General features: G+C 41.6%; 1 protein-coding gene across 1 annotated transcript; it reads left to right on the plus strand.

The window, feature by feature from the left end:
• The first annotated feature begins 589 nt into the window (after positions 1 to 589).
• On the plus strand, positions 590 to 10,770 carry LIN7C (lin-7 homolog C, crumbs cell polarity complex component). Its single transcript, XM_046685716.1, has 5 exons — positions 590 to 702; positions 3,771 to 3,889; positions 4,135 to 4,206; positions 6,276 to 6,485; positions 7,341 to 10,770. Exons 1-5 carry the CDS (start codon positions 666 to 668, stop codon positions 7,494 to 7,496), a joined length of 594 nt encoding a protein of 197 aa, XP_046541672.1. The 5' UTR covers positions 590 to 665; the 3' UTR covers positions 7,497 to 10,770.
• Positions 10,771 to 13,097: the final 2,327 nt, after the last annotated feature.

Below are 13,097 nucleotides of genomic sequence, written 5' to 3' on the forward strand. Positions count from 1 at the left end.
GCTTCATAATATTTCATTCGTCTAAGATTTTGGATCAGATTTTTTAAACTGTTACTTTGTGGTGCACCAAAAGGCCTCATTCTCTGCCTCAGCCAGGTGTGCTTCAAGCTTTTCGTACTTTCCATTCTTATTCTCAAACAGATTTGGATGGAAGGTTCATGCCCCAATTTTCAACATTAAAGCAATGCTGCCACAAAAGGAGAAATCACAATATCTCAATTACACACCTGCTTGTCACAGAATCCCAGAGTTGAGGAATGGAAAGGACCTCGGAGATGGGGCCCTTCATCGCACAGATGGGGAAACTGAAGCCGAAAGAGGGTAAGCGCGGAGTCCGGGCTCATGGAGCCGTTAATGGTCAAGCTGGGACAGGAATCCAGACTCTCCCACGTGGAGCCAAGGGTTCCAAGCGAGTGGGATGAGGGTTGAACCCCGAGGCAGGGAGCAAAGGTCAGGAAGGGAGCTCTGTTCAACCTCAGCAGGCCGGGGACGTCGACGGCGCAGGACCGCGGCACCAGCAGCACGAGGCCGACCTGCAGCGCCCGGCCCCCGGGCCCCTCCAGCCCGCGAGGCCCGGCTCTCTTTCTCGCGATACCGGCCGGCCCCACCCCTCCGCCGCGCCCCTCTGTCGTCATTTCCTGTGGGTCTGCGGGCAAAGGGAGAAGATGGCGGCGCTGGGGGAGCCTGTGCGGCTGGAGCGGGGTGAGTGCGGCCGCGGTCCTGGCCGAGGCGGGCGGAGAGGTGGAGGAGGGCCGCGTCGCCGGGGGAACAGGGGCGGCCCAGGCTCCGAGTCCCGAGCCAGTCTGCCCTTCGGGCTGGCGCCGGGGGCCGCCGACGTCGCTGCGCCCGGACCCCGGGGGGCGTCTGCGGCGTCCTGATGGATGCCTGGTTCGCGCGGACCGCCGCGGGCACAGCTCAGGTCGCCACCTGTCAGTGTCCGCACACGCCGCAGGCGGGCCCTCGGGCTGGGGGCCGTGTCGCCCAGAAGCCCGGCGGGACTGCACGCCCGCCGGCCCCGCCTGGGCGCACGGCCCGGACACGCAGCGGCCAGCACCCTCCCGTGCGCGCGCGGGTGGGTCCCCCTGCCTTCGCCGCACCTCCCTTCGGTTTGTGTCGGGCTGTTTCCTGGCCTGGGTGCCCCTCCCAGGTACGCAGAAGGTGCTGTAAAACAGCCCTGCTGATTTGGTCTTGGGAGGAAGGTTACGTAACTAGCCGGAGTAGTGGTAGATCGTAAAATGCTGCAAAGTGCAGTCTTACATCTTTACAAACCCAACAACTGCTCACTGGGTCTGGTTGCTTGCTTTTTAGAGCAAACTGAGAAAACTTGTTCTGCTGAGTAATGAGAGACCTAAAAGCCAGCGGAAATACATGGCTGTGCCCCCATCAGGGCCCTGTTACAGACTTTCCACATTCCGCCCTTTCTTCCGCAAATCCTTTATTTGAAACTATTTCAAGCATGCTTTTAGCATACCAGTGTCAGAAGTCATTGGGAAGAGTCAAGAAGTGCAAACTAAATATTTTGAGTACGGTAGTAAACAAAGTGTAGGATGGAGATTGAAAATATCTTGCAAGTATCAACATTTGCAGTTACACTCTGAATATTAAGTAGCTTCTGCTCTAAGAAGGGAATACCTTTTTAGAATTGTTGTGTTTAGAGAAGCCTCTTTCCTCATGCCTTCACACAAGCAGATGTGCACTTGCCATTGTTTATTCCTTATGGTGTTCACTGTTGGTAAGCCTCTTTGTAAATGACATCGTCTCCCTGCAGCCCACGAGATCATTAATTAAAGCATCACTTTTGACGGAGGAGTAGCTACTTTGGGAAGACTTACTAAGTTAGGCCTGAGACTGTGACATCTTCCTCCTGAGCACAATGGCACTGTGCTCTGTAGATGGGAACAAATCTGTTTGGTGTTAACAGGAGGAGGTGTTTTTCTTTGAAAGCCAGTTGTAGGACTTTAACACGTTGGCAGTCTTTTGTGTTTCTAAGTGCAGCACAAAATGTGGAACTCCACCTCTGGCATTTAGTTTTGGTAGTTCTGGCTTTGTTTTTTGCTATTTCCTAGTTCTCTTCAGTTCTGCAATAGAATGCTCAGCATCTTAATGGGATGCATTTCTAGTGGTTGCCGTTTAGCAGGATAAGAAAGTTAGGTTACATCAACTCTGTTTAACAAACTCTGTTGACAAACACTCCCAGCAGTCCTACAGTTTGAAATTAGTGCATATGATCAAGCTCCTGAACGTCTTCTAAACTGTCATACAATTCATTGGAACACATTTGAGCACAAGTTAAGGTGTAGCTTAGGTTCAGTAGTGTTTGACTTCTCTCAAATTTTTTGTTAGTTGGAAATTTTTGTATCGCTTACATTTTGTAACTTTGTAAATCAGAATGATTGATGAACCAACAATCCTCATCCACCAGCCGGTCTGGTGGTGGGATATTGGAATGGAGAAAGTCTGTTTCCATTGCATTTGATTAACATCAGTTTAAGATTTTATCACATGGAATTGACAAACCTACTTTCTTCAATACATTTATTCCTGGTTTTTCAACTGCAAACACAAAGAAGGCGTATTAATTCTATAAGGAAAAACTTCTGGTCCTTTGGTGTAATAGAACTTCTTCCACTTAAAAGGGGGCAAGGAATAGTAGGATAATAGACACTCTAGCCTCCTGGGGTACAAAACAGTTAAGAGAAAAGGCAAAGTAGAGATAGTCGTCAACATTGTTGTAACGTGACTCTGAATCTTATAAAATGTCTTAATTCATAAAACGCTTATCCTCACACTTCCAGTGAGAATTGCCTAACATGCTTAATATAGCTATATAAATGTGTACAGTCCTGTAACATTTCTTATATGAATTGGTGCCAGTGTAACATAACATTTCTGCTTGCTACATGCCAGACCCTTTTCTGTGTAGTTTTTGTTTTAATGGTCAAGTAATTCTTATAAGGAAGGTACTGTTATTTCCATTTTACAGTGGAGAATCCGAGACACAGGGAGGTTCAGTAACTTGCCCAAGATCACACAGCTAGTATTGAGACTACATTGACAAAACTAATTGTTTTTATTTTCTTATTTTGTAAACATATATGTATTTGATTGAGTTTGTCTTAATTAAAACACTGTGTTATTGATCCTAAGTTGAAAACAGAGCAGTTAATTTTATTCATTTGTACCACTGTTTTCAATGTGTCCCTGCCACTAACTGCACTGTTAATGAAAAGTTCTTGTCTACATGTATACCGTGTGTGCCTTTGGGAAATGAGCAGTGGCTTCTCTGGCACACAGTGTTTTGTACTGTTCGCTGCTTTGATTACTAATAAAGATGGTTAGGTAAATTTTTATTGACTGAATAGTTCTGATAATACCATCAGCTTTTCTGAAGCAGTAGTGTTCGTATGTCTGTCACCTTTGAGCCCTAGTCCTTTCCTGTGACATTTCACATTTGATATTTAATTTTCCTGTGTCTCTCAAAGATACTGTTTTCCGAATTTTGTTTGTGTGCAACATCAGTGTTTCTTCTTCATCTACTGTAAAATTGAGCATTCTCCTCAGATTTTATGTTCCCACCCTGCTGCATGTACACACACACGCTCCCCCGACACACAGACACACAAGAGCACACCGTTATGCTTTTCTGCTTCCATGTTCTACGTGTTTCTTGTTAGTCCTTGAGAAAGAATCCCAGCTGTTACACCATTCCATGGTCGTTTAGAGAATTTTCGGAGAAAATTGTCAATCAGTGTGTGTTTGTTTAACTCTAGATATTTGTAGAGCAATTGAATTGTTGGAGAAACTGCAGAGGAGTGGAGAGGTGCCGCCGCAGAAACTTCAGGCTTTACAGAGAGTCCTTCAAAGTGAATTCTGCAATGCTGTAAGAGAGGTGAGTAAGGAACGAGTTAACTAGGGGAGATAATACTCTGAAATTTGGGTTCAGAATTTCTTAAGAAAACAAACTTTAGAAAAATATTAGAAGTGCTCCTCTCACTTTTGGAGTTTCTAATAGAAAAACATTTTATGACGATGCATAAGTTTGCCTAAAACATTAACACATTCATTAGCTTCACATAGAACTCAAACATGGTATATTCTGGAATTTAAAATCATGGTGCTACCTGGGTTTTTCAGGTGTATGAACATGTCTATGAGACTGTGGACATCAGCAGCAGTCCTGAAGTGAGAGCTAATGCGACTGCAAAGGTAAAGTTTTTCATTTGCCAAACGTGAGACAATGCTTCATAAATTAGAGGTTTAAAATATGAAGTCGTTACATTCATAATAGGCTTTTGAAAGTTAACATGTAGTATCTTTCAAGCTATGCTAAACTTGCCAAGTACCAGGAAACAGGACATCTTTTTATTGCCTTTACAAAAGATGTTTTATCATGCACTTTAGATAATGCGTTAAAAATACACTTGCACACAAATAATACACATATCATGTAATAGCTAGTTGTTATATACAATATACAGATTATACCATTAATTATGTAAGTTTTCACCAAAATTGCAAGGTCTGAATTATTATCCTCATTTTATTAGTGAGGAAACATCAGATGAGGTTACTTGCCTCAAACCACACGACAGTGCAAGGTAGAACTGAGTACTCCCCCGCGTTGCTCTTTCTTTCTCCTTTATCTTAGCTCTGCAGATACGGGTAATGTTAGTAGTAGGGTACCTCTTCAGAGCTGCAGGTGGCAGGTTGATGTGCTTTTCTGTATCACTGTTTTCCTCAATTCCAGGGTTGACCTCAGTGTCCATCATACGTGGTTAGAGTGAGTTAATATCAGCAGTAGCTGACTTATACTAGAATAAGTCGTTAGCAGGTAATTTTTCATTGATAGTTATTGATTCACAAAAGGAAATAGTGGATTCTCTGTTGAATACGAACACTTAAACTTATGGGTGTAGTTTGACAGAGTAGGAAAAACCTTAGAAACTTGGTTTTAATTCCTGAGTTTTATGACCCTCACAGCTTTTTGCATTTCTGAGCCTTAGTTTCATTATCTGTCAAGTGAGGCCTCTTTCAGAGCTTGGAACATGGTAGTATTCAACAAATCTTTATTTCTTTCCTCTCACCCTGCCCATTTTTGCTCATAGACCCTGATCCAATCATGAAATATGGTACCAGCTTACTTAGTTACCTTTAAAGGCAAATGAAATCGGGGCCAGCCCGGTGGCTTAGCGGGTAAGTTTGCACGAACCCCGGCTGCCCTGAGTTCACAGGTTCAGATCCTGGGCATAGACCTAGCACTGCTCATCAAGCCATGCTGTGGCAGCATCCCGCATAAAATAGAGGAGGATTGGCACAGATGTCAGCTCAGCAGCAGTCTTCCTCAAGCAAAAAGAGGAAGATTAGCAACAGATGTTAGTTCAGGGACAATCTTTTGTGCACAAAAAAAAGCAAATGAAACAAAAAATGTCAACTTTGTGTTAGCATTAATCTAGATTAGTGTGAATTTGCAAGTTTTAAAGATGTGGCTGTGAGGGGCCAGCCCCGTGGCCGAGTGGTTAAGTTTGCACGCTCCACTTTGGCAGCCCAGGGTTTCGCAGGTTTGGATCCTAGGCTCGGACATGGCCATGTTGAGGAGGCATCCCACATGCCACAACTAGAAGGTCCCACAACTACGATATACAACTATGTACCAGGGGAATTGGGAGAGATAAAGCAGAAAAAAATAAAAATAAAAATAAAGATGTGGCTCTGTTTCATCTTCTGTGGGGTAATAGTAGTAACTTAAGCAAACAGAAAGCGTTCACGTTGGCTATAAGTATCCCTCTTTTTCTCGATACTGAGTTATTTCCTGATGAATTACTCAGTATACAGTACAGATGGTGCAGGATATAAGGACACTACCTCCTTGTGGGTTGTTATGCTGGCAGGTTGTGTCCTGCCCAAAGGCCCCTGGAGGAGCCAGGCTGTCCAGCCCCGAAGCTCAGGGCTGCTGCACGCTGGGGTAGGGCTCTCCTCTTGAACGTGCGCCGGTGCCCATCTGCCTGCAAGCCTGCTCGCCAGGTGCTGCACAGGAGTGCTGGGCTGAGTGGGCCACAAGGGACTTGGGCAGTCCTATGCTCCCTGCACAGTCCCAGGGTGTGCTTTCCAGGCTTCCTCTCTAAACCCGTCCACTCAGCTGGCCTTCTCCTCAGAACTGCCAGGGCATTTGTGGGCATTCAGACATCAAAAGTATGTACCTCAAAAGTAGTTTTAAAAAAGAGCCAAACTGAAGTAAACAAAAGTCATATTTTTAAATATGTGAAATTTTCATTCAGGCTACTGTCGCTGCATTCGCTGCCAGCGAAGGACATTCTCATCCTCGTGTTGTCGAGCTACCAAAAACTGAAGAGGGCCTTGGATTCAATATTATGGGAGGCAAAGAACAAAACTCTCCAATCTATATATCTCGAATAATTCCGGGTGGAATTGCTGACAGGCATGGGGGCCTCAAGCGAGGAGATCAACTCCTTTCTGTCAATGGAGTGGTGAGGAGGAATTTCATTTCTGTTTGTAGTGATGTGTTGTGACCACGTGGGGGTGTATTTGAGTTAACGAAACAGACATTCTAGGGAAAAAATCCAAGCAGCTTTGTCGTTGGGACATCCCTTCGGAGGGGCCGGCTTGGGGGTACAGTGGTTAAGTTCAGCGTGCTCTGCTTGCGCTGCCCAGGGTTTGCAGGTTCAGATCCCGGGCACGGACCTACACAACGCTCATCCAGCCACGCTGTGGCAGTGCCCCCTGTAGAAAATAGAGGAAGATGAGCACAAGATGTTAGCTCAAGGCTAATCTTCCTCAAGCAGAAAAAGGGGAAGATTGGCCACAGATGTTAGCTCAGGGCCAGTCTTCCTCACCGAAAAAAAGAAATCCCTTGGAGGCATCCTGGGCAGTACTATTTAGTACAGTGGTGCTTTTTAAAACACTTAGTGTTTTGCTTCTCTCCAATGTGAATTAGCAGTGCTTAGTGTGATTTCTATGAAATAAAGTTCTTTAGTAGGTAAGACACTATGTTAAATTACAGATCTACCTTCATTTTAGTCTTAGGGAGTGGAAATTGCTTGATTTACTTCTGATTTAGTGAAATAATAGGACTTGTATATTGATGTGCTAATTATTTGGAACTTAAAAACCAGTTCCTAGACTACAAACAGAATGTGATTTAGCAGAAATTGATTAAACATTGATTCACATTGATTAAAATGATAAAGCAGGATTATTTCTATGTTTATAGTGTTGAAATGATACAACATTAAAACTTTTTTACTTACGTGTATTTTAAACAGTTTTGCATGTTGAGTGACTTGCAGAACGTAGCCATTCACCGTGTGTGTCTCCTTTTCTAGAGCGTTGAAGGGGAGCACCACGAGAAGGCCGTGGAGCTGCTGAAGGCGGCTCAGGGGAAGGTGAAGCTCGTGGTGCGGTACACCCCCAAGGTCCTAGAGGAGATGGAGTCCCGCTTTGAGAAGATGAGGTCCGCCAGGCGCAGGCAGCAGACCTAGTGCGCTTCAGGGCCTCGCTCCCCTCCGCCTGTGCACAGAGAAGTTCCCTGTGCCCGCAGGTGGCCGCGACGCCAGTGATTGTGAACAACAAACAGAAACTCCCGTGAAACCCTCCTTGCCATTTTGTAAATGCCTATTTTAACATCGTTTGTGGTTCCAGAGATGCACACACTTTTTTCTGACACAAAAAAGTAAACGGCGATGAGGGCAGTTCTGTCCCGCTGTTTTTACAGGCCTTTTTCAAATGCAGATTTTGTCATAAAGTTGTTATAGATTTTTAAAAATGCTTTTTTAATATTCAAATGTACTTTTACATTCTTAATCTTTTTTTAGGGGAAAAAATGTTTTCTTCATTTGGCTGCTTATTTTAAAATAACAGTTCTCCAATTCTTGTTTTGCTTACTCCATTTTTTTTAACCTGTAAAATTCCTTTACGGTTTTCCAGGGAATTGAACATAACAGTCTCAGCTGTGGCAGCCCATGCCACTGTCAGTGTTAACATCACTGCTGCGTTTTGTCCTTTGAAGACACACACACAATATATAGAATCAGTGGTAAATCATAACTCAGCACAGTGGAACTTTTTTACATTTATTTAAACATAATATGTAACGAATATTCATTTATACTGATTTATAAAAGTTTTTAAACTGAAACAATCATTGCGAAAATATGTATTCTTTCACAATATTTGAGCAGTGAGGCAAGAGGATGTAATTTGATTGTTAGCATTACTGATTACATCTTTATTTGTATTCAATAATATATCAAACTACAAATGCAAAAACAGGTTTAGGTTTCATCTTTTGCGAATTTTTTAATGCTACTCATTTTTATTTAAATATATTTCTTATATTTTGGTCCTTCCATTCCTAGAGATGAGCCAGTTAGTGTGTGACGGGAAATAGAAGCAAAGAAGAAAGAGTAATACCTTTAACCTCACTAGCCTCCAGAGTTACACACACTGACTAGCTCGATTTAAAGAATTGATTTTCAATAGGAAGAAGATAGAAGGATATATTAAGATAGAAATTATGAAGCGATGTATTCATAAGAATCTGGCTGTTTGTCAAAATGAGTAGAAACTCATTCATATTAACATGGTTGGATCTAGAGAACCAGGGTTTATGATTCATGTATAATGGTGGGGATTCAGAGAGACTTTGATTTGTCCACTGGATGTCACTGTTTTCCTAAAAGGCAGCTATCAGCGTATGACTGGGACTGAGGTCTTTTTAAAGGCTGAAGTTAAAGAGTTGAGGTTCATTTTCAGTCACAACTTACAGGAACATTTGTATGTTTTCTTAAAAATGTAAGTGATAGCTCCTAAAAGAAGAAAATGGATTGAAGTATATAAGGAATTTAGCATAATTATCGACCCTGTGTAAAAACTGGGCATTTTGTAACATTCCTTCAGGAAGAATAGAAATGTATACCTTTTTCTGCATGTTTGTGAGCACTGTGAGTCTTAAAAGATTATTCCAGTTTTCAGTGATATTCAGAATAAAAGTCAATCAGCATTGTTATTTATCATTTAGGTATTGAACACTGGATTGCATGGTTGAATGTGTCTTTAGTCACTACAAAATGTGCTTGTATTGATAGGATCAAGTTGTTAAATTGTATATTTTCAGAATTAATTGATGTTTTTAAAATGTTGAGACCAAAGTAGTGTAGAATTATGGATTTACTTTAATTTAACTGTAAAGTTATTAGAGGTATTTCTTGTAGAGCTTTATATATTGAAGGGGTATTGGTGCATATGAAAACAGTGATATTATTCTCATGCTTGTATTCTTGCATTCCAGGGTGAGTAGACCCTGAAGAGAGCTTACTTCAGTACAGCTACAGCTGCAGCAGCTTTTAAGGGCGTGTCAACATTTCATTATAAATTATAGCTTCCTGCTTTAGTATCTCAGCTTTTCAGAACTTTCAGCCAAGTTAAATCTTTTTTGGTGTTGAAACTTGGTTAGTCGAGTAAGCTTTTTTTTCCCTTCTGCAGTAATCCACAATCTGTTCTTTGTGTGGGTTGGCACTTATTTATAATTCTTAAAATAAGAATAGCTTAAAGGCGCCAAGTACAGTAGTTCTGCTTGCTACTGTGGAGCATGCGTAGCAGGAGTTTGTTTTTGTTAATGCAGTTTTCACAGCGTATCCCGGAATTTTAAATCCTGACCATAGAAAACTTCAGTCATCAGTGGCAAAGATGCACAGCAGTGATCTGATACAGTGAGGAAATTAAGGGAATTTTCATCTTCTAAATAAATGTATGATCCTAGCATGACTAGGCACATAGTGAGTATATAATAGGTTTTTGATTTGTAAATTGCAACTTACCCTCTCTCCTCAATTTCCATTTGTTTTCTTGGCATTTCGTAATATGTTGATGGGGTGATTCTCCTCCTTAGCTGCATGTTAGATAGAACACACCCGCGGAGCTCTGAAAACTGTTGACACCTGAGTCCCATCCCATACCAACTAAATCAGAATCTCTGAGGCTGGGGCCAGATGCTAATGTTTTTGGAGCTTTCCAGGTGGTTCTAAAGGACACCTAGGGTCGAGAACCACTAGGTTCCTCTTTACAAAATGCCCTACTGGACTCTGGACTCTGGAGTATCAGAATAAAATAGTTCAATTTACAGCTACTCTGAAGTAGCTGCAAATATAATGATGGGTTATATTTCTTGATGGTTTCTTTTGGAACAAAAGGTACTTGGCATTCCTTATTGGGGAAGTGATTACAGTCTCTTTTTTCTTTTTTAATAAAATCTGCTAGTAGTTTAAACTTTCAATGTCTGTCCTCTTTCTGCCCCCTTTGCCTTTAAAACTACAAAAATAGATGTTTATTATTTGAGAAAGCATGTTTAAAAATTGCAGATGAGAAATATTGTCATTGATAATTGCGTGCCGTCCTGATGTGGCCACTTTATCCATCAGTGCACTGCTAGATCTAGTGGCCAGTTCTTTGGGGTTTGCGAATTCAGATGTGTTTTTAAACAATCATCGTCTTCCTCTTCTACAGTTTGGAAGTGATTTTGCTCAAGTACTTAAGTAGTTTGGCTCAAGTACATTGTTTACAATTTAAATGGATATTATAGCATTTAATAGAAGAAATGGCTATGGCTTATCCGAAAAGAATGTCAGCATGACTTGGTCTAGACAAAAAAGAATACATGTTGTGAATATTTTATAATGTGGAATGATCATTGAAATGTCAAGGACTCTGGGAATTGTATTTCCTAAATAAATGTATGTTTATGAATTTTCTAACTTATGTTTTGTCGTCTCCTCTACTGATAATCTGGTTTTATACTTTTTATTGTCCAAAATCTCACTACAAGTGGTTCTTCAAAGGCTGTTGCGGTTCTGTAATGGTTAAATAGTCGACAAAACGGAATCGCTCGCTCATTAATTTTCAAGAACTTTCAAACTAATTTGTATCTGGACATAGCTTTTAAAAATATTAACAAACAGTGTGCTTCTACTTTAATTCTTTAGTTTGAGGTAGAGAAATACAGTACCCAAGATGGATTGAACACTTTTTCAATAGCCAACTTACCAATTTAATTCTGATTCTAAGGCTTATTTGAAATAAATTTGTATTAGTTATGTTCGTGTTCTTTAGGATTTGGAAAAAACTGATAGAACCACACAGCAGATGTGTTTCTGAAAGCTTTTAAATGAATAAAATAACTTTTAAATGAGATAAAATCATAATCCATGGTAGTTACTGGAATGAAACTTCGAATTCCTATATTTTGCGTTGTCTTTCCTAAAATATAACTACAGAAAAAATTCTGTTGTGTTATTTTGAGAGAGGCAGGATGGCATGTGATTGAGAGCACAGAGTGTGGAGCCTCACTACCCTGGTTTGAACCCTGGGTCCACCATCACTGTGCAACCTTACACAAGTTTCTTAACTTCTCTGTGCCTTAGTTCCCTCATCCATCATGTGTGACAAGAATGCCTGTAAGTCCTGTGAAGCCCTTAGCTGCCTGGCATAGTTAATGCTATTTGTGTTTGCTGTTATTTTCATGTAAAAAAGCTTCAGGGCCGCCTTAGTGAAAGAAAGATGTGGCTGAATAATAAAATTAGCAGGTTCTTATTTTTGATGCCTAAAAAGATAACCTTTAAATTACGCTTGAAAACTTTATAAGGAATAAGATTCATAAGGAATTTCAGATTTCTGTCCACCCGGATCAAAGAACCTCATGGAATTCTAAAATGAGTGGGGGGTGGGTGCTGGAGGGTTGGGGCTGCGTTCACAAGGAAAGTCATCAAAGTCCGAGTCAGGGAGTGGTCCACTCAGACAGGCGGTCTGCAGGAAGGCTGTGACCCAGCCCTGGAGACGACGGATTGCTAGAAGGCGTGTCACCATACAAGGCATAATTCACCACCATGGATTTTTATGAAGCATGAAAATGCACCAAGCAACAAGGTGTACAACAGAAAGCATTTCCTGTCGGCCCTCGGTTTCTCCAAAACTTCGGTAAACCAGAACACCCCTTCTCTAAGTCTTTCAGTTCTGGTTTTATGATATTTGCTGTTGTTAATTATTCTGGTTTTAATCTAATGAAGTGGTTGTATGTTTTCCATACATTTATTTGGTGGCAGATAACTTTCACCTGATGAAATCTTTTAAGATTATATACAGAGCAAAAGGTAAATTCATACAGAACCCATTTGTAAATTTTATTCCTTTGATTTTAAACTTCTCAAGAAAAGGACAAGCACTTTGTGTCAAGAACAGGTGTGTGAGAGCTCTCCTGGTTCTCATCAACGACAGAACTGTGCTTCGGACCCAGTCAGGATTGGGTCCTTACAAGAATTTTCTTTAGGAGAGGAAGTGTGGAAGAAAAACGATTTGTTACAGTCTCTCCAGAATTGCTCTAACCAATTGGATAAAAAGAAGAGAATTTAGCCATTGGCTGCAGATAAGTTCCCTTTATGTGGCAGTTACTGAAAGTAATTCATTTCATCACAGAGTAACACAAACCCAAATGTTTAATTTTTTTTGTTGTTTATTTGGTAGAAAAATGCAATCTGAAAGCATGAAATAGGGGAAATTTTTATTTCTGGTATCTGTTATTTGACATACTTTTGAGCCCAGAGTGTAGACAACTCTCTAACTTTTGACATTCCGTTCTGAGGGGTTAAGGGTTGAATTGTGTGCCCCCCGAGAAAGATGCGTTGGGGTCTAAAGCCTCAGTACCTGAGAATGTGACTTTATTTGGAGAGAGAGTCTTTACAGAGGTGATAGGTTAAGCGAGGCCATTACAGTGGGCCCTAATTCAACATGGCTGGTGTCCTTTTAATAAAGGGGAATTTGGACACAGACATGCACACAAGGAGAACACCGTGGGAGATGAAAGCAGAGATGAGGTTGGTGCTTCTACAGGCCAAGAAACATGAAAAACTGCCAGCCAAATCCAAGAAACAGAGAGAGAGGCACAAACAGATTCTGCCTGACAGCCTCAGAAGGAACCAACCCTGCAGTTTCCTTGACTTGGCGTCTACCCTCCAGAACCCGGAGACAAGGAAGCTTCCTCATCGAAGGCACCAGGTTCGCCGTCCTTCGTTACGCATGAGAGAATCCTTGTT

The sequence above is a fragment of the Equus quagga genome, chromosome 14 (assembly GCF_021613505.1).
Source record: "Equus quagga isolate Etosha38 chromosome 14, UCLA_HA_Equagga_1.0, whole genome shotgun sequence".
Lineage (NCBI taxonomy): Eukaryota > Metazoa > Chordata > Mammalia > Perissodactyla > Equidae > Equus > Equus quagga.